Genomic DNA, 19143 nt, shown 5'->3' on the forward strand with positions numbered 1-19143 from the left:
ACAGTATGACACAGCAAAGGTTGCCTTCCCTCTTCTCAGCGAGTGTTAATATGGAAATTAAGAGCCTTGTTGCTTTTCATGCAATGAGTGCACAATAAATATGAATAACTCAGAAAAAGCACTACAATAAATATCCACTTTCTACTTTCCAAACTAAGAATTGCACTGTTTTATCATCCTGTTATACAGTTATTTTTGCACCATGAACTCACCTAAGGTTTTGAGGGGCTTCTCCAAAGAGGCTACAAATTTCTCTGATTTGCTTCAGGGCTGGGATCACCCATTTGTCATTGGTTCGTAGCTCCTCTATAAAGCGATCTATCCACTGAATCTTCTGTGTGTCTCGGTCCTGTGAGAGAAAATGAAACCGCATTTTGAGTTTAACAAGCCTTCCATCCGTTATGTTGCATGCAACTATTCAACACACACCAAAACTCTAAATGTACCTGGGAGCAACTGTAATCCAATATCTTAATGTGAGCACTAAGAGCCTGGTCCATGATGTCTACAGGCACATCATCGCTGTGAGCCAGGTTCCACAGCAGGTTGAGGACCTTGTGGGCCATAACTCCGTCCTTATCATCCTCGGCCAAGCGCCGGATGAGCTCCAGCAGTTTTTCACGCTGCTTCTTGCTGGCGTTTGTCCAGCTTGCCTGCACAAGTGGAACAACGAAGTCCAGAGGGTAAGGCAGCAGAAACAACAATCATTTGAGATGTTGATCATCTGTGGTTGAGTTATTGATTAAAACAACTCTTACTCACCTTGAAACAGTCAAAAAGGTGATCAAGCTGCTCGGGGGAGAAGTCCCATGCCAGCTTTGCCAGGAGGTCATGGACATTCTTCACAATGGCCTCATGCTTACCAGCCTGCAGATACAAAGAGACAACCCGACTATTTGGTAAACAAGATACTGCTAATGTCCACCAACTCAGTTCTGTCAGGGATTGGCTGCAGTTAAAATGCAGACATCTTGCCAATACAATGACTTTGATACTTTTTTTCAACGGCATGCTTTTTATTTGCAATCCACAACTGCATTCCTAGTATCTTGGTCAGGGGTAAAATTGCAAAAGAATTCAGCTCAGTCTAAAAACAAAACCTTGGCAAGAAATCGTCACAAAGGTCTGCAGAAACCACGGCAATAAAAACTAGATACAGCTACAGTTACAGCAACACAGTTGTATGCTTCGGCTAACCTAGTCTCACGGCTAACGATCTTCATAAACATCCAGGAAGTAAATATTCTGGTTTTGTTGATTTGCATTGGACCTTTGTGACTTAAAAGAATTCATCATAAGAATCATATCAACAATCTTTGTTAATTGCAGTGCACCTGTGCAGCCCAGATGTTGTCCAGATCCTGCATTGTAAGCGCTTTCTCTTTGATAACGAAGCGAAGGATCTTCTCCAGTTTCTCCACGTACTGCGGCTGATGCAAACTGTCCCTCAGCACTATAGACAGGATGTGGTTCTGCTGGATCCACTCCTGAGGTCGGATAATGAGACACAAGAGGTGGATTTAAGATACAAAAAAATCTATGATGCAAATTGCAAAAGTGAAGAAATGTGCTGAGCTGAGCTTACCGCCATGCGCTCTGCAGTCAGCCATTCCTCCTCTTCAGGGTTATGCCGATGAGTGTAGTAGGACACACTGGAGATCACCTTGTTGACTTCGTTTAGTGCATTCATTTTGCCGTTAAAAGAAGAAATTTGCAATAACCTGATAATAAAATAAAAGTTTATTTGATTAACATCAATTCCTATTTCCAATGCCGGAAGGCAACATAAACATTACAACTGAAAAAAATACATGGAAGTCAAAATATTCTCCTTACAGACTTGCTGTGATTGGCTAGTAATTTGCAAGCTAACCCTGATTGATTTTTTTGATGAACAACAACAACAACAACAACAAAAACGAAGTGCAAAGGAAAGCTCTCACAGACATGATCCTCTGATACTCACCTAAGAATCATTTTTAACCTAAAAATCTCTAAATTCTTCACGGTCTCCTCCTGCCCTGGAACACGAGAAGCCAGATTCTTCAGAGACTTGATTATCATGGACAGTGCGTCGTTTTTGGCTTCATTCTTGGCCTCTTTCTTCAGCTCCTCATCTGTTAGATTCTCTAGAAACTGGGGAACCATCTCGATGACTGGAAGGAAGTACTTCTTTACCGTGTGCAATGTGAGGAACTCATAACACTGGCCAAAAGGCCTGTAGAGCAGGAAACATATAATCAGTAAACACACAAACTTGAAAGAACTTCAACATTATGCTTAGAGCCAATCAACACGTTGAATCAAATGTTGCACTTCTAATGAACAAGAGTCTCACTTGATAAGTGCAGCGATGATCTGGACGTTCAGTGCTTGGCCGCTCATGAAGCGATCATGCAACATTTGAAACCCGTTTAACGTGCCAAATTTGTTTATTAAGTCTACCAACCAGCCCTGTGAAGACAAAACAAGGAGAAAAGCACACCGGTCAACTGAGAGAAAGTATGACAAACTGTCCTCAATGCCTACAACAGATTTAAATGATAAACTGAATTCCTCATTCCTTGTTATTTCCCAAAGCAGGCTTGAAAAAAAACAAAAAAAATTCTGCATACTTTCTCTATGAGAATCATTTTAGAAAGACATTTAATGGACTTAGAAAGACATGTAAAATCTTCCTGAACAAATATGGGATGTCTTTTTTAAGCCAACTTGAACCCAAAAATCCTTTGCGCCGTAATTTTAGAAATTACTTATTAGATATGAACCACAATCAAACAAAGCAGTAGAAAAATCGGACTTAATAATTGCACAGTTGAACCTTAAGTAGTCCCGGGCCCCGTGCCAACAGAGGCAGACCGGCTAGCAGTACTGCAGTACTGTTCATACTGACCCTGTGCCCACGCTGTATTCATCACTCTTTCACAGTAAAATTCCCTCTCCCTGGTGTATCCACCTTCTCTTTTATACAATATGGTTACTGACACAAGCACTAAGTGTCTTGGGGACTGTGAGTTCCATGTTTTTCATTATCAGGCTTCCCCAGAGAGGGATCCTCTTTGTTTCATTATGGCCCTCAGGATAAGACTAAAATGCTGCTCTGTGGATTCTGTCCAGGCGACAGAAAGACACACCAACTGTCCTCCAGAGGAGGAAATGACTGTTCGTTCAAGATTATTCCCAATTATCTTCACACTACAAAAATAAATGATTCTAAGTCGTAGCAGTGACTCACCTTAGGAGAGCGTGGGTCTGGTGGTCGGGCGTAGAGCTCATCGTCGGCCAACTGTGCTCCGGCAGGGACAGTCTCAGAGGGCCGTGTGCCGTTGTAGATGTGGAACTTGCAGTGAGGGTTGGTGGCCATTGCCAGCAGCTCCAGTAGAGGGAACCAGTCCTGAGAGAGCTTGGCCACACACAGCTCCACCAGCCGGTGTGTGTTATTGATGATACACCTCTGTAAAACAAATGAAAAGAGGCATATTTACAATCTGACTTCACGAGACAGAGACAGATACTGTGAGTTCAAAGAAAATGAAGACCTAGAAATTATAATGTGCTTCACAAGAAATACTGTTTCCCCACTCTTTGTTAACTTCTTCCAGTCGATGCAACAAGATATATATGCGCCACAGTTCAAGCCTTAACCCCAACATGTTTATATAGAAGATATAAAAAGATAAAACATTTTTCATAAACAAGTGAAATCTCATACAACTGTGTGGGCCAATATGTCAAATGTGCTAAGTTCCTGATATTGTTTTTAAAAACAAAACAAAAAAGTTACCTATCCATTATAAACTGTACCTGGAAATAGAGGTGGGCGATATGGAAAAAATGTCTTATCACAATTTTTCTTTGCAATATCACAATCACGACTTTTTTCTTACTGATGTTAAGACTATTTTGCAAGTTACTGAGTTCAACCGAACTTATTTCCCTGTATAATGTTTTTAAATGCACAAAAACTGTGCTGACAAGTTAGTCTATTTGAAAAACATCTTTGTAGGAGGTCTGGAGGTCTCTCACCCATATTTGATTAATATTTACAATTTGAAGGTTTTCCTCACCACTTTGAAATGATGATTTAGTAATGTGTCCTCTTTTTGTGATCATCAGGAACATTTTCACGCAGAGATGTGATGTGTGATTTAAAAACATGTAGACTTCATGTTCTTGTGTTTCTGTTCTGTTTTAGCTCTGCAGAATTCCTACAGCACTAGCTTCATATGGGCTCTACAGCCTTTGTTTATAGGCATTGTTTTTTTTTAATGACATCATTTGACTAACTTTAGTTTGTTTTATATATAATCAAACATAATACAGAATGTATTCATTCTGTTACACATGATCAAAGCAAGTTTTACTGAAAGAAGAGTTTAATTCATTGAGGGGGCGGGACATCATTGATTGACAGACAGACACCATGGCTGCTGCACACATCGTGTAACGTCGTTTAGCCTAATCCCTATAAATTCGGTTATCACAGCAGGTGAGCTTCGGGTGGAGAGGCTTGATAGTAACTTTTAAAAACTGAGAGAGAGCATTTTAAACACCAGGGTTATATCTCCACTGACTGTCTGTCTGAGTTCCGCTCTGTCTGTCTCTCTGCAGACTGTTAACGTCTCTCCGGCTTGTTAAAAAGGTTTCTTGTGTCGCTATCCTAACTGTGCAAACTATGCAGATAAGTTAACTGTTGCTCACGCCGTGTCGGTTTGGAAAAATATCAGAACAGTTGCATATAACCGGGATGGAGTTGTTTTTGCTAAAGTTTCGTTTTCGTTTTCTCAGCTGCGGGGGAGACGCGTTTGTGTCGGGAGCATAAACTGCAGCATGATAGAATAAACACATAAGCCCGGTTCTACGATCTCTCTGCTTTGCCAGATCGTCAGCATGTCCAAATCCTTCAAGATCTAAGACCGTTATATCGCCCACCACTACCTGGAAATATGAGGAACACTATATTATTTATAGCTTCTGCTCTGTCACCCTGCAGTCAAGACAGCCTCAAAAGAGCAGCTCCCAGACTTCACCTCTACTATTTGAGATTTACATAGCCTACTAGCCATTGTTCTTTTCATAAACCCTCTACCATTAAAAACTCAGAATGGGTGAATTGATTAACATTAAACCTTAAAACAGAAGCATTGATTCATTGGCTTGAAGAAGACATTTTTAAATACCAAAATACAAAATAAAAAACTCAAACTCACATGGATCTCAAACTTCCAGCCACTGACTGCCTCGTCTGTCAGGATCTTGGTGAAGGAGATGGTTAAACCATCTCGGAAAAACCTCTGACACGCCTCACACTTTACATCTAGTCCTGCAAGGAAAGACATATTAGAAATTTCACATCATACAAAAAGTGCTACAAAGTAAAAAGATAGAAACTCATGAAAGCGTATGAAGGAAGTACCTTGCCAGAAGAAGCTAATTAGTTAATATATGAGAGTGATATTGAATCCTCAAGATTTTGGACATAAGGTGTAAGTGTGCCTGTTCAGTCTCGTGCTGCACGATTCATCTATTTGCACTCTCAATCACGATGCAAGAATGTGTAATGACTTAAGATAAATTTGATTTGGTACAGATGTAATCCGACCATCAGTCTCTTATTCATCATCATCATCTGACAAAAATGTAACCAGCTCATTCCAATTAGTTTAACATTTTGCGGTTTTCAACTCCTGAAATGTGAACATTCACCAGCCTTCTGATTTTTTAAAATCCTTACCTTTTTTACTCAGGTCTATAGCAGCTTCCAAAAGGACTTCCAACTCTCCTTTTGGCAAAACTGGAACGACCCAACGAGGCCTGGGAGGGGGAAAAAAACAGTCAACAAAGAGTAGAGACATTGACCCACATAGTATGTGATGACTTTAATGACACACACTTTCTGGTTTTTAATTCTATTTAGAGTTGTTACTTAAACAGCATTTCTGTCTTCCCTTAACACACTGGCACAAATGTTGTGGTTCACATTCTATTGTCGAGTCTTTTATTGATATATCCACATTTTTTACAGTTATGGAAATGTAACTTTTTTTTTGCTTAGGTCATTTAACTTTCTTTTTGGGGTCTATCTCTGAAACTCATCTCACTCTAAGATGTTGGCTTTTCTGTAAAAAGTCTGCAGTATGTCAACATGCGAGTTAGTACCTGTTGATCATATCATCCAGCTTGGCTAGGTCAGTGTGAGGGAAGGCTGGCTCCTCCTCTTCCAGCTGAGGGGGCCCATCCCCCTGACCCTGCTCATCTGGCGGGCTAACCGGAGAGTTCTCATTTGATGAGTTGGGGGATGATGTCTAGAAAAAAACAACAAACAATCAAAATCATGCAATGCATTATTGATCTTTGTGGATGAATTGTACAACCAAAATCAGAATCTGAGTTTACCAACCAGGTGTTGAAAAAAAAAAAAAACACGCACAATTCTAAGGTTTCTAAAACTTATCAAAATAACGCTTTGTTCCTCCTGGACGAAGTGAAAAGACAGTTTCAAGACAAAATTTACACCTTCATAGTGAACTATTAAAAAAAAAAAAAAAAAAAGTCCAATGCTGCTATATTTCTATAAATGTAAGTCCATGTTTATGGACTCATAGCTGTAACACAGGGCTATTGGAATTAATTGAATAAATTCCAATGCACAAAAAACCTTCTTAAGCATTATTTTTCTTAGCTTTTTTCCCTCAATATTACTTATCTATAAATATAAGAGGAAAAAAACAGGGTATTTAGACTTTGCTCCTTTTCCAGCAGAAGTGGGCAAACAGTTCAAATGCCGTTTTCAGCCAACAGCCTCATTTTAGGGAAGGATGAACTGCAGGAAGGCATAAAAGCTTTGGCTGTAATCTCAATAACACTCACTGTCAAATCATTAGCTGTACCTGCAGGGTGCTGTTTATTTAATTTGTGTGCTTGTGTGGTCACTCCCTAACAAGGCTGCTAAATTGCAGTGATTTCATGGAGCACAATGGGGCGTTTTTGATCAGTGGTGTATGCAGAGCAAAACAAACGAGGGATCTGAGACAGGCCTCTTTTTGTGTAGCTAATACCAATTGGTAGTGTTGTAGTCAAGACCACACTGACCGAGACCAGAGGGCTCGGAAGGAGAGATAAGACAAAGACATTTAGGGATCAAGACCAAGACCAAGGCAGGGCAAGACCGAGACAGGACCAAGACAATAAATATCACAGAAAGAATCATCAAAAAATATGACTGGATTGAAGTTAGTCGTTCTTTCACTAAGGGGAGTTTTACTTCTAATCACAGTAATGACATGGACATATAGTCTGTCAGTGGTAGTCTTGACCAGACTTGATTTAAATACCCAGAGTCAGACCCAGGCAGAGTAAAAATGCTCAATTGTGAGGCGCGACGATACCTTCAAGAGTGGTCTCTCTTTGCACAACCCAGATGCAACCTGCAAATCAAGAGTTGAACACGAATTGCTTTTTTTTTTTAATCACCTGATTCCTTGGTGAAATATCAATTTAAAGGAAAGGGAAAAGGAAAGGGGGTAGGATTTTGGTCACTTAGTGCACATGTGTGTTGGTATAATAGAAGCAGGTGTCTTTCCTGAAATGCCTTCAAACAAAGCCATTCTAGTCATGCTCATAGTACTTGACACACAGAGCGATATGCTATTTATCCTTATCTACCTAGAGGAAACTAAAAGTAAAAGTAGTCATGATTGTTTTACGATTCTAACCCTGTTAGAATGTGGGTGCATTGTTGTTAAGCTGCAGTGAAAAAGACATTTTGTAAGAAGGGAGTCTTTGAGAAACAATGTGCATCCATAAATGTGAATTCAAGCACCATTAAAATGTTCCTTTCTTATGCGTTTCCCACATCTAAGAGTGTGGATGGACATCAGTGGTGTTGTGAGAAGCTGTGTATGAGAGAGTAAATGAAGGATACACATAGTCGGGAGAGATGCACAACTGAGAAATATGAAATGTGGGGGAGTGTGGTGAAGGCTCCTTCTGCTTGGCTGACCTACATAGGCAGCTTGCCTCTCACGTCTCACCACGGCTCATCTCTAACCAACACAGGCCTTCACATGCACACGCACAAAGATAGACACACTCACACACACACACACATCCTTTATCCATCACTCAAGAGGCTCTGTTCATTGATGCTTTGCCTTCACTCTCTTTCTCCCCCTTTTCCGCTCCCTCCTCCCCTCTCTTTCCCCCCCATCTTGGCATCAATGTGTGGTAAGGTACAAGCTATTTCTGTTCAAAACCTATACTGCAACATCTGATAACACACCTACCCTTTCAATAATCACAGGTTAATTCAATTGCATGTCCCCACGGTCTGTAAAGAACAGTAATGCACTTCCATTTAAAACAAAATACAAAAGACTGACCGAAAGAGAAGTAGTCATTAAAAGTTCAAAGATCAAAAACATTCAAGATAACTTAGCATAAGGTGAGTGTGTTGGAAGGACTTTAAGTACAGTACAAGTTGGAAATAGGATTCTGACCTGGTTCTGTGGCAGTGGGGGTTGGCTCTGAGCATCAGGTGCCTGGCCCTGGCCCTGACTGTCATTGCCCCCCACCGGAGAGCCACGCGTGGTGGCTGTCATGCTCGCCACGGGGCAGATCTTGGCAATCTTGGCCTCTTAGGGAGCGCTGGCCAGAAGGGAAATCACAGCCACCTCAGCTGTAGAGCAGAGGGAAGAGAGCCCGGACACACGAGAGAGGGATACAAGCACCTGGAGATCTGGAAGTGCCGCTGAGACCATTGCATAACCTGTAGCAGGAGAGAGAGAGGGGTTAAAGGGCATAATTGTATTTATTTTATATTTATTTAACCTTTATTTTTCCAGGGTAGTCCTGTTGAGATCAGATATCTCCTTTCTGCTAAGAATAGCAGCAATACAGTTTCAACAACAAAAACACTGAAACTCATACAGTGCACATTTCATAATAATAACAATTATAATAAAATCATCAGCTGAAACAGTTGCATACAGAAAGTTTGCATTTAAGACTCCTCACTAAGGACTTAAAATATTCAGTTTAAAATCAGACAGCAGGTTGTTCAAAGCAAACGTGCAGATAACCTAAAATCTTTCATCCCAAACTCAGTTCTAACTTTGGGAACAACAAATTGCACAAAGTCAAACAAACAAAGGTTGTGGATTCTATCCTTCAGAATTAAAATACCAATGTCCAAACCGGCGTGTACTTAAAGCAGTCCAGTTGACTTAAGAATTGTTGTTATTATTATTATTTTTGGGATTAAGAAACTCTTTTCTGAGGAAGACCTGGCCAAGACGGTCAGGAGCATACACATGAAGTTACAGACAGACACAATGGGAGACGGAAGTTCAATTCCCAAATACTGAAATTTGCATTAAAAGAGAACTATCTATAAGTCAATTCTGGGAGTCAGCAGTTCAAGCAGTCATGCTAAAAACATGGACATCCTATAGAGTCTGCTTCAAAGTCTTTCATTATAGATTTACCAACATTTAAGGACACCAGCTCCTTGAGTTTCAAGTCACTCTGCAACAATTTCCAGGCTGAGGATGCAGAATACCTAAAAGCCCTTTTCACAATTTCTGTCCAAGCATTTGGGACAGAGAGCATAAAGAGGTCCTAATAGGAAGTGTGGGAGCAGACCAAGAATTGCCTTGTAAATAACAGTGTACCAGTGTATGAGACTACAGGTCACCAGAGCTGTCCATCCGAGCAGAGAGCACAACTGACAATGGTCGACCAGAGCTTTACAGTTTGTAATGAACCTCAAAGACGCATGGTAGGCTGTATCAACCATATGGGGACAGTGAGCAGAGGAGTGCATGTACAAAACACCACCATATTCTAAAACAGGTTAAAAAAAAAGCAGTGCACCATGACACCAACTGTCCAGCATATTAAGACTCTGAGCACTGAGCAGAGGCATTCAGGTACAATACATCACCATAATCAAGGACAGGTAAAAAGGTGGACTCGACTAGTTTCTGTTTGACATAAAAATGCATCAACAGGCTGGTAAAGTAACTTGTAATACGAGTTAAAAAAAATTATACGGGAATACGTTTCTTTAAAAGAGATTAACAAACTGTTACATTGTTCTTTGTATGGCTTGGGATTTTTGGATGTTACAAAGATGTAATACAACCATGCACCATGTTTTTTAATTTTTGGAAATACAATTTAGGTAATCAAGTATTTGTTATAAGCTCCTTTTCTTATTTTGAGTGTGTAGGTATCATCGTTGTAATCTAACACAACAAAAATTAAATGAATCTTAAGTTGGCCTAGCTTGGTAGTTACTTCATTTCCCTTACAAGCTTCTAAAAAAATTGTTTTCAGAGACCAACTACATGTGTTGTGAACAGAGGTGTTCTAGCCAGGTTCAAGAAGGCTGAAACTTGAGTTGTTCTGTTGACGAAACCAATATCAGATAAGGCTTGGATACAGTCTGAAAGGAATGGCTATTGGACAATGACGAGTCTTTGTGCTGATCTGAAACTTATTTTCATAACCAACTAAAAAAAAAGTATTTGGTTTCCCATGAGATATAATTTCTTAGCTCACCAACCTAAACAGTTTCTTGTTAAAAATTCTGTTTCATGACAGAAATAGGAATGACCAGAGGGGCTGTGAGCTGAGGTGTCCTTATCATTAGCGTAGCTTGTATATGCAGTACTTCTTTTGAAGTTAGGATTCCTTCCATTTTCATTGTTCACTCAGTGATACACAGAGGTCTCCTCTTTTTCCAAACAAATACCCCCGAGTTATTAAAATCCTAAAAAAATAAAATAAAAAACTGAATTTGGATGTTCAACATTAATAATGACTGTATCTTTGATGCTCTTCAGTGGACACAATAGAGTCAAAATTAATTTCTAATAATAGTAATATGTCGCTGGATCTATTTGCTTGAGTTCTTCTTTGAGTAAAGACCAACAGCAAAACTACATACAGATCTCTTTACAGTAAACTGACCAGCCAAGACACAACATTGTATACAACAAATCAACAGCACCACCTCAAATCTCCACAAATAGACATGAACTTACAACCTCAGGAGGGCGAAATGGCAGAGATGAATTGTGGTATAAAAATACTATTATTTTCCTAAATACAAGTATTTCTAATATCGGGTTTTTAAAGAATACAGTTAGCCATTAGCAATTCACATTATCAAATTTCTATTGGCTGCCTATCTATTACTGTATTCCCCTTTAAAATCTGTGCTAATTATTTAAGAACTAAAGAGGAATAATTAACATCTTCAGAACATTTGAACTGTATCCTTAGTGTCATACTTTATCTGCATGGCATATTGTCTTCTCTGATTCTCTTAAGTATATTCTGAGCTCTATTCCATTGTATTTGCCAGTATATTAACTAATACAACTGTGTTTGACAAGTTAATTTCTGGGAATGTAGAAAATATGCCAGTTATATGGGGCCAAAACTGTGTGCAGTTAAAACATCAAATGGTTTAAAACAAAGTCAAAGTTTACCTACATAATCAAACCATCTTTATCAGGAGGTAGAACCTGTATTGCTGGTAATATTTCCACACAGCAAAGAAAACTGTGTTCACATAAAACTGCAGTTAGTAGGGCAGGTCAAAGATCTGCCAGGAAGTTCATCTATATATTTAAAAAGAGATAACACCAATTACTTGAGTGGGTGAAATGTAATTATTATCAATAGGACTGATGGACAAATCTAGAAAACAACACTAGAATGGCCCTTTGAATGACGCTAGCTCAAGATAGTCTACTAACAGTTAATGAAATACTGAAAGTGAATGACTACATTTTCTTTTTCAAGCAGCATCATGTTGCAAAGTTGTGTAAGGTTGGCAGCCACATGCATAAAAATATATTGAATAAACTGCTGTGCCATATGACACACAGCACATGAAACTCTGTATCAGCAGTAGACGCATTAGGTTGAAGACAAACAAGACTGTTAAAAGAGTCAATAAGGGTTGTGTATTAGTTTTGTACAATGTCCAAGACATCCCATTGGAAAGCAATCAAACCAAGATTGTTAAAAATCAATCAGACACAAAGAAGTCACGATACATTCAAAGTCACAGGATGAAGTGCAACAAACGTATTGCCAATCCTATTGTGAACTGTCAAGGCAATAAGTGCCACACCTTTCAGTCTTCTAGTTTTGTGAGAGGTTATATCAGTTTTACAGAGTGGAAATGGAGCAAGAAGCAACTCAAGTCAGCATGTAATGAGGGGCAGGACACAGTAAAGGGAGAGGAATATGGCTTGTTATGTCTATATACAAAAAAAAAGAAACATTCTTTTTTTTTTTGACCTGCCGAAAGCCTCAGTGGAGTATACTATCACAATGTAAAGTCTGTAGATCCGAGCTCTTAGCGACACAATTTCATGAGTCACTATGACCTCAGTTTCTCTAGCCCAAAAGGCTATCTCCACGGTGTCTTCTACTAAGAAACAACAGCAATTTACCAGATTTTTTTTTAAAAAAAGGACTGGAAATACAAGCAGAACTAAGACAGAATCTTTGGTTCACATTTCACGTAAATTTAAGATGCTAATAAGACTACCGGTAACTTGAGAATTGCAATATCATGAGGAACAATACGTGCTATTCTGCTGCCTTACAGAGGAATGACTATTGATAAAGGATTAGATCAATTGTTTTACAGCATGCACCTTTCAATGAGTAGACTTGTGGTGACCATAGTGTGAGAAGCGGTTGAATTTGTCTGCGATATGAACTAGTGTTATGTTGCATTGTTTTCATAACTTAAGGGTAGTGAAACTACATTATTTCCTATTTTACAGATGGCCAGTGATATCTGCTCCAGTACCAGCAATTTGACTTGCAGCTGTCAATACAGAAAGTACATCATATTACAGTCATTAGTACATGCAAATTCCAAGCTGTGTTTCTGGCTTGCTGAGAATGATGTGTCACATATCTGAAGCTACTATACGTGCTATCACTTAGTAGCTAACTATGTATCAATGCGGGGAAAAGGGTGGGTTTCCTTCAAGATGCTTTCAAAACATGTTTTCCAAAGACATTGTCGAAAAAGTGGCATATGATGATTTTGATGATGATTAATTTAATTTTCGTGTCATGCACACACGAAGTGCCCAACCCTCAAGACACCAAAGAATTCAGTTGCAGTGGTTCACATTTTTTTTTTTTTTAAATCATAACATTACAAAGTTGCCAGCTCCTGTCAAAGTTCAGTCTTAAAACAATGTGTTCTGTCTTTTTTTTTTCTCTCCCCACAAACAAACAAAATCTGCTATAACAAAAGCTTCCAACTCAAGTTTTTCCTAATCATCTAACCAAAAGAAATCAACATAATTTGAAAGAACAGCAGTAAAACATATACACAGCAACAACAGCTTCCATTTTTCTAGGCTAGGAACAACTGCGGCCTTTTACACTGAACCGGCTTTAATGTTATTTCAAAAAAAAAAAAAAAAAGCATCATATGGTGGGAGAAACAAATCATGTAACAAAAGGTGTGTGACACCTTAGAACATCTTGGGATTTAACGATCCAGATGCACGTAATATAAACGGCAACATTACGTAAGTATCATTACAAACCAGCGCAGTCAAACAACCGTTAACAGCTGGTGGTTTGGTTAGTTAGCTGCGGCAACTAACGCTCGGTTAGCCTGCGAGGCGATCCGCCCCGACAGCCGAGACACCCGACGGCCTTGTCGACCAAAAAAGCCCGCTGCGGCCTCGTTACTCGATCGGGCCTGACATTGCATGCACACACACACACATACACACCCAATCAAACCTTTACTATATAACAAAAAGACACAGCTGCAGTTTGGTTACTAACACACGTCGCTATCTATCTAACATGCGCTTCCCCTTGACTCATTATCGACCATCGTACTTGAAACGCCATTTAACAGCGAGCTGTGCTAACATGGCTAACGAGGAGCCATCTAAAAACACTAGCCGTTAGCTCACCAGTAAATACACGAATGCACATTTGTTTCTACTCTGACAATGACTCAGTAATAACAAGCATTCACACTTGCAGTTAAGATTAAAAAACCACCAATTTCAGCGTCCCCATAAGTCAACAAAGCCAGCTGTGAAGTGAAGATAACGTTAAAATGATGAAGTGACAGGTGGGGAGTCGTCTATTACCTGAAATGTTAGTGACTGCTAAGTTATTACTTTGCTGAAACAACCTCAAAATACCATCTGGATTCTCCTGCTAATAAAAAACACTAACACAAACCAAGTCTTCGTAGCGGTTTTTTGTTTTTTAAATATGTAAATTGAGGTAAAATCCAAGTTGTAAACATGAGACGTTTTTAAAGGAAATGTTCCCGAGGACCCGTATGTGGGGTGAGCTTAGCGCTAGCTCAGGCTAATTACACCACACGTACTGTCAAGAACAAGAACAAGAACATGAATTCCCGTTTACAATGTTGACAATGTCTATGTTTTTTTTTTAAATAAAGGGAGTAAGCAAGCAGAGAAAACACCACCAAGCAGCTGATTAACACAAGTTATCCAAACGCAGCGTTACCTTGCATCCACCACCAGCTGATGCTAATAGTAGCCACAGCGAGCTAACAATCAGCAGCCGAGCTAGTTAGCTAACAACTCACCAGGAATTTGATATGACTTCCCCCCTCTATTCACGGGCTACGTCCAGCCTTGAACGATGGTGTCGTCGTATATTACATAAACGTGGCCTATATCGGTGACAGTTTTTGGCAGGACCTGTTACTAGAAAAGATCTAATTTCCTACGTTTTTTCCTCTGCTTCTTCTTTGGGTGTTTTTCCTGCGTCACCGGCGCGGTAACAGCCCCCCTAACTCTATCTAGTCCCGATTTCTGGGGCTTGTCACTTCGGTCCCAGCAAGTCACTCACAACTTGAATCAGTTCAACATGGCGGAAGAGCAAGTCGGACACAAATGCTGCTCCGTTTAAAAAACAAACAAAAAAAAAACAGGCCAAGACCGACTGCATGAACTCCCAACAGTCCGCGTTGTCTTTGAGTTTGCACTGCAACCGAAATCAGCTCCGCTTTAGCACAACACCCGCTAAATGGAAAGGGCACAAAAAACCTCCTCTCTCTATTCCGATACACGACTCCGGCTCCAGCAGGAATGCACATCCATAGTTTTATTAAAACCAAGCAAAAAAAAAACCTGAGCAACCAGGAGGACTCCACTATATCGCCTCCTATCGCACTGGGTGATCATATAAAATGGGAAATTTCATTTAATAAGAAACAAAAAAATAATAAATTAAAAAACCTGACATTTTATAATATTAATAATACTAATAATAGACTTTATTTGGCATGGACATCACAGATACATTGGACGAACCAGATGCATTTTATAATAATAATAATGATAATAATAGACTTTATTTGGCATGGACATTACAGATACATTGGACGAACCAGATGCATTGTTTATTATTATTATTATTATTATTATTATTATTAATAATAATAATAATAATAATAATAATGATAATAATAGACTTTATTTGGCATGGACATTACAGATACATTGGACGAACCAGATGCATTGTTTATTATTATTATTATTATTATTAATAATAATAATAATAATAATAATAATAGACTTTATTTGGCATGGACATTACAGATACATTGGACGAACCAGATGCATTGTTTATTATTATTAATAATAATAATAACTTTATTTATATAGCACCTTTTAAAAACACAGGTTTACAAAGTGCTTTGACAAACAAGAACAAAGCAAACTAAAACAAACACAGAAGAACATAAACAACAGCAAGAACATAACAAATGCAAAATACTAAAAAATAATTAAATAAAATTAAACAGAAAAGAACCCAAAGTGCACGATACCCAACAGACAGGGGTGGTCAGGGGGTGGGCAACTGGCGGCCCTTGTCAACCTCGTCAACCCTCAATGTGGCCCTCAGGTCAATTTTTATATATCAAAACATGAAGAAAACATGACTAAATCTGCCATGAAATCATGAAAACCAGAAATATGTCCATAATAATATTTGATCACTGGTATATGTTGAGTTAAATTTGAGACTTAATTGACTGTTATCGTTTTTTGTATCCTACAATTTGGCCCCCTGGCAGTGAGAATTTAATGAATGTGGCCCTTGCTGTGACCAAAGTTGCCCATCCCTGGTTTAAGTGTTTTAGCAAGCATGCTCGTTCTCAACACCGGTCCACAGGAGGCTTTTGAAAGGAAAACAATTAAGATAGGGAGAAAAGTGATAAAACAGAGAAAACAATAAGGAGAGAATAAATAAATACACATAAACTGTAGAGCAAAGGCATCATGATCAAACAATAAACCAGTCAGAAGCTATTCATGTGAGCACTGTTGTTTTGATGAGTCCTCTGTTAAAAGCATTACTGTTGCTCTCTAGTTTTATGCCAGTGGACAGAGAGTTCCAAAGTTTTGCCCCCTTTGCAGAGAAAGCAGACTGGCCAAAAGATGTCTTCAATCACCGCTGATGGAGGCTCGTGTGACTGCCCTATACGAGAGCTCTGACGCCTAATGGCTAATTCAGATAACAGTGGTGACACATGATTATTTACACATTTAAAAAACAGTTTAAGATGACTAAAATTCATAAAATTGTTAAAGGTGAAAAGGTTGTGTTTTTTTTAAATGCCGCAGTGATGCCATCTCATAGGTTTCTGGTCCATGACTTTTATTGTCTGCTTATATAAAGAAACAATAGGTTTTAATGTAGTTGGAGAAGTTTCAGACTCTTTGTGGACTCTTATCATAGTCCCATGGTTGAAGGGACTCTAGGGGTAGGCCTACTCAAGTGTGTGTCCATCGCTGGGACTAGGGTAAAAATAAAGTAGCCTACCAGGGATTTTACATAATCCCAAATAGGGGAAATGCAAATAATTTTAAGAGTTTGAGAAACCTTTTAATTCCTCATAAAGTACAATTCTACAATTCTACAATTCTACAATTCATCTAGCAGACTCTTTTATCCAAAGCGACGTACATCAGAGAGTAAGTACAACACAAGCAAGGATCTAGAAAAAAGGGAACAATGTCAGTAAGAGCAAACGATCAGCTTTGAGTCTGATTGGACACACAGGTGCTGACAGGAAGTGACCAGAGGCAAAGCACAACATTGAGGGCAGTTCTTGAGAGCTCTAATCAGTATAGAAACCATCTTATAAGTCGTCGTTATCAAACAAAAACCATCGTCATTACCATCATCATCATCAATAATATGGAGACCATCATCATTAAGTTAGTAGGTATTCATGAAAGAGCTGGGTCTTTAGCTTTTTCTTAAAGGTGCAGAGGGACTCTGCAGATCGAATGGAGTTTGGAAGTTCATTCCACCACCGGGGGGCGACAGAGGAGAAGAGTCTAGTCAGCGACTTAAAGTCAGAGAAGTAAAAAACAAAATCCAGATAATTTTGGTGGAAACACAGCTTTTCAAAATACTCAATGGCAAAATTAGCTTTCCAAAAGAGACACTAGACTTATAGAATAAACTGAGTTAATGGCTAATAAACTCAATATTATGTTTGCTTAACAAGCATGGGTGTGTTCAGATGGTCAGTGGTGGCATGGGCCCCATTTGAAATCTGTTTGGCCACCCCAAAATCTCAAACTATGATGATGGGATATATACCTTATAAAAGGCGAGACATCAGAACTACTCTGGCTGTGCTGCAACAGGCTGCTAGTAGTTTACTTCATGTGTCAGTGTAGTATAATTATTTTGGTTAGAACTTTAATTTGTAAATAAACACTTTGCACATATTTCAGACGACAGGTTCTTACGAAAGGAATGATCTATATACATTTTCAAGCAAAACTTTTCCACACTGTCTAGTTTGCAAAGCACTTACTATTAATGTTTGATTGCTGAAACATTGCCAGTAAATGTATTTTTTGCAAGTTAGACAGTGTGCAAGATTTTCATGCAATTTTATATTGTGATTTTGGACATGCATCCTCTTTTTGAGTCCTCAAATAGTGAAGCTAATAATAGTATGTGTTGCCAAATTCAGTTACTACAAGTGCATATCATCAATGGGGATATAAAGGGTTTGTAAATTAGTTCAATCTGGGTTTGATCAAAGTGCCATGGGTAGGCCACCCCAGTCAAAAAGTCTTGACACGCCCCTATTAACAGGGAGCCCCCTTATTATTGAGGAAAATACACTGGTATACCAGGAAAATAAAAAACAGTGCAATGTAACCTGACAATAAGTAAACAATTGCAAATAACACAATAAAACCATTTAAGATCCAGTAGAGCTTTAAGCTTTATTCCTTAGATATATAGTACAACATTGAAAGTCATATTGTACACAAAAGCTGCCTCAACACCTTACCAGACAAAAATAGAGTTGTTGTTTTTTTAAAGGTTTTTTTTTCTGTTTTGAATTTTTTTACATAATTTTCTCACAGCTGCAGTAAAAAAAAAACAGCTTGCAGTAAAAAATGGTTTTGAGGGGAAGTTTGATTTATCACCAGTTAACTGGCAGCATTGGCATCAGTAAATTCAGCTAATGTATAGTTTGTGATTTTTTCCTGCCACACCCTGTGTGTTATGTGTCTCGATGCACAACACTCCCCCACTCATGAAAGCCCCAAGGTCACGAGTGCCTGAGGGAGCAACATGAGCCCCTTAAAACATGAATCCGCTTTAGCATTACTTGCTTCATGTTTCTTTTAATGAACAACAATTTGGCTCACACACCATGTCACTTGGACAATATACTCTTCAGCAAATACACCACTAGGATAGCATCACAAAATGTATTTAATAAGTCAGTAAATAACAGTGTTATTACCATCTTAATGACTACCTGTTAAATTTCCTACCTAAAACTCTTTAAAATTGTGATTCTACAGACAAGGATTACAGTAAACACTAAACTGGCAACATATCTGCTTACATATCCAGAGATGTTTCTCTGATGACACAGCAAAATAGGAGTCAGGCCAGTGAAGGAATCCATACACATCACTTAGCTCAACTTAAGTTCTTTTTTTCTGTAATAGTGTTGTGATTTAATGTAGCAGCTCATGTTAACTGATATACAATATACAGTACATGTTCACCCTTTCAAGCTTTGCCTCCTGTGATTATTGGTGGTCA

At 38.8% G+C, this 19143-nt stretch overlaps 1 protein-coding gene across 6 annotated transcripts in view; it reads right to left on the reverse strand.

The window, feature by feature from the left end:
* usp9 (ubiquitin specific peptidase 9) overlaps nt 1-15102 on the reverse strand; it is a 37576-nt gene extending 22474 nt beyond the window's left edge. For 3 of the 6 annotated variants that reach the window (XM_061053148.1, XM_061053144.1, XM_061053146.1), the window contains exons 1-13: nt 14630-15102; nt 8499-8767; nt 6160-6305; nt 5735-5814; nt 5211-5323; nt 3236-3454; nt 2339-2454; nt 1967-2218; nt 1586-1721; nt 1335-1487; nt 763-867; nt 447-653; nt 213-349 (exon numbers count right to left, since the gene is read on the reverse strand). In XM_061053148.1, coding sequence (XP_060909131.1) covers nt 213-349; nt 447-653; nt 763-867; nt 1335-1487; nt 1586-1721; nt 1967-2218; nt 2339-2454; nt 3236-3454; nt 5211-5323; nt 5735-5814; nt 6160-6305; nt 8499-8600 — 1766 coding nt within the window. In that variant the 5' untranslated portion in view covers nt 8601-8767; nt 14630-15102. The remainder of the gene's footprint in view (nt 1-212; nt 350-446; nt 654-762; nt 868-1334; nt 1488-1585; nt 1722-1966; nt 2219-2338; nt 2455-3235; nt 3455-5210; nt 5324-5734; nt 5815-6159; nt 6306-8498; nt 8768-14629) is intronic. The other 3 variants (XM_061053147.1, XM_061053145.1, XM_061053143.1) reach the window with 1 other exon arrangement.
* Nucleotides 15103-19143: the final 4041 nt, after the last annotated feature.

Source organism: Labrus mixtus, chromosome 13 (genome assembly GCF_963584025.1).
Source record: "Labrus mixtus chromosome 13, fLabMix1.1, whole genome shotgun sequence".
In the NCBI taxonomy this organism is placed as follows: Eukaryota; Metazoa; Chordata; class Actinopteri; order Labriformes; family Labridae; genus Labrus; species Labrus mixtus.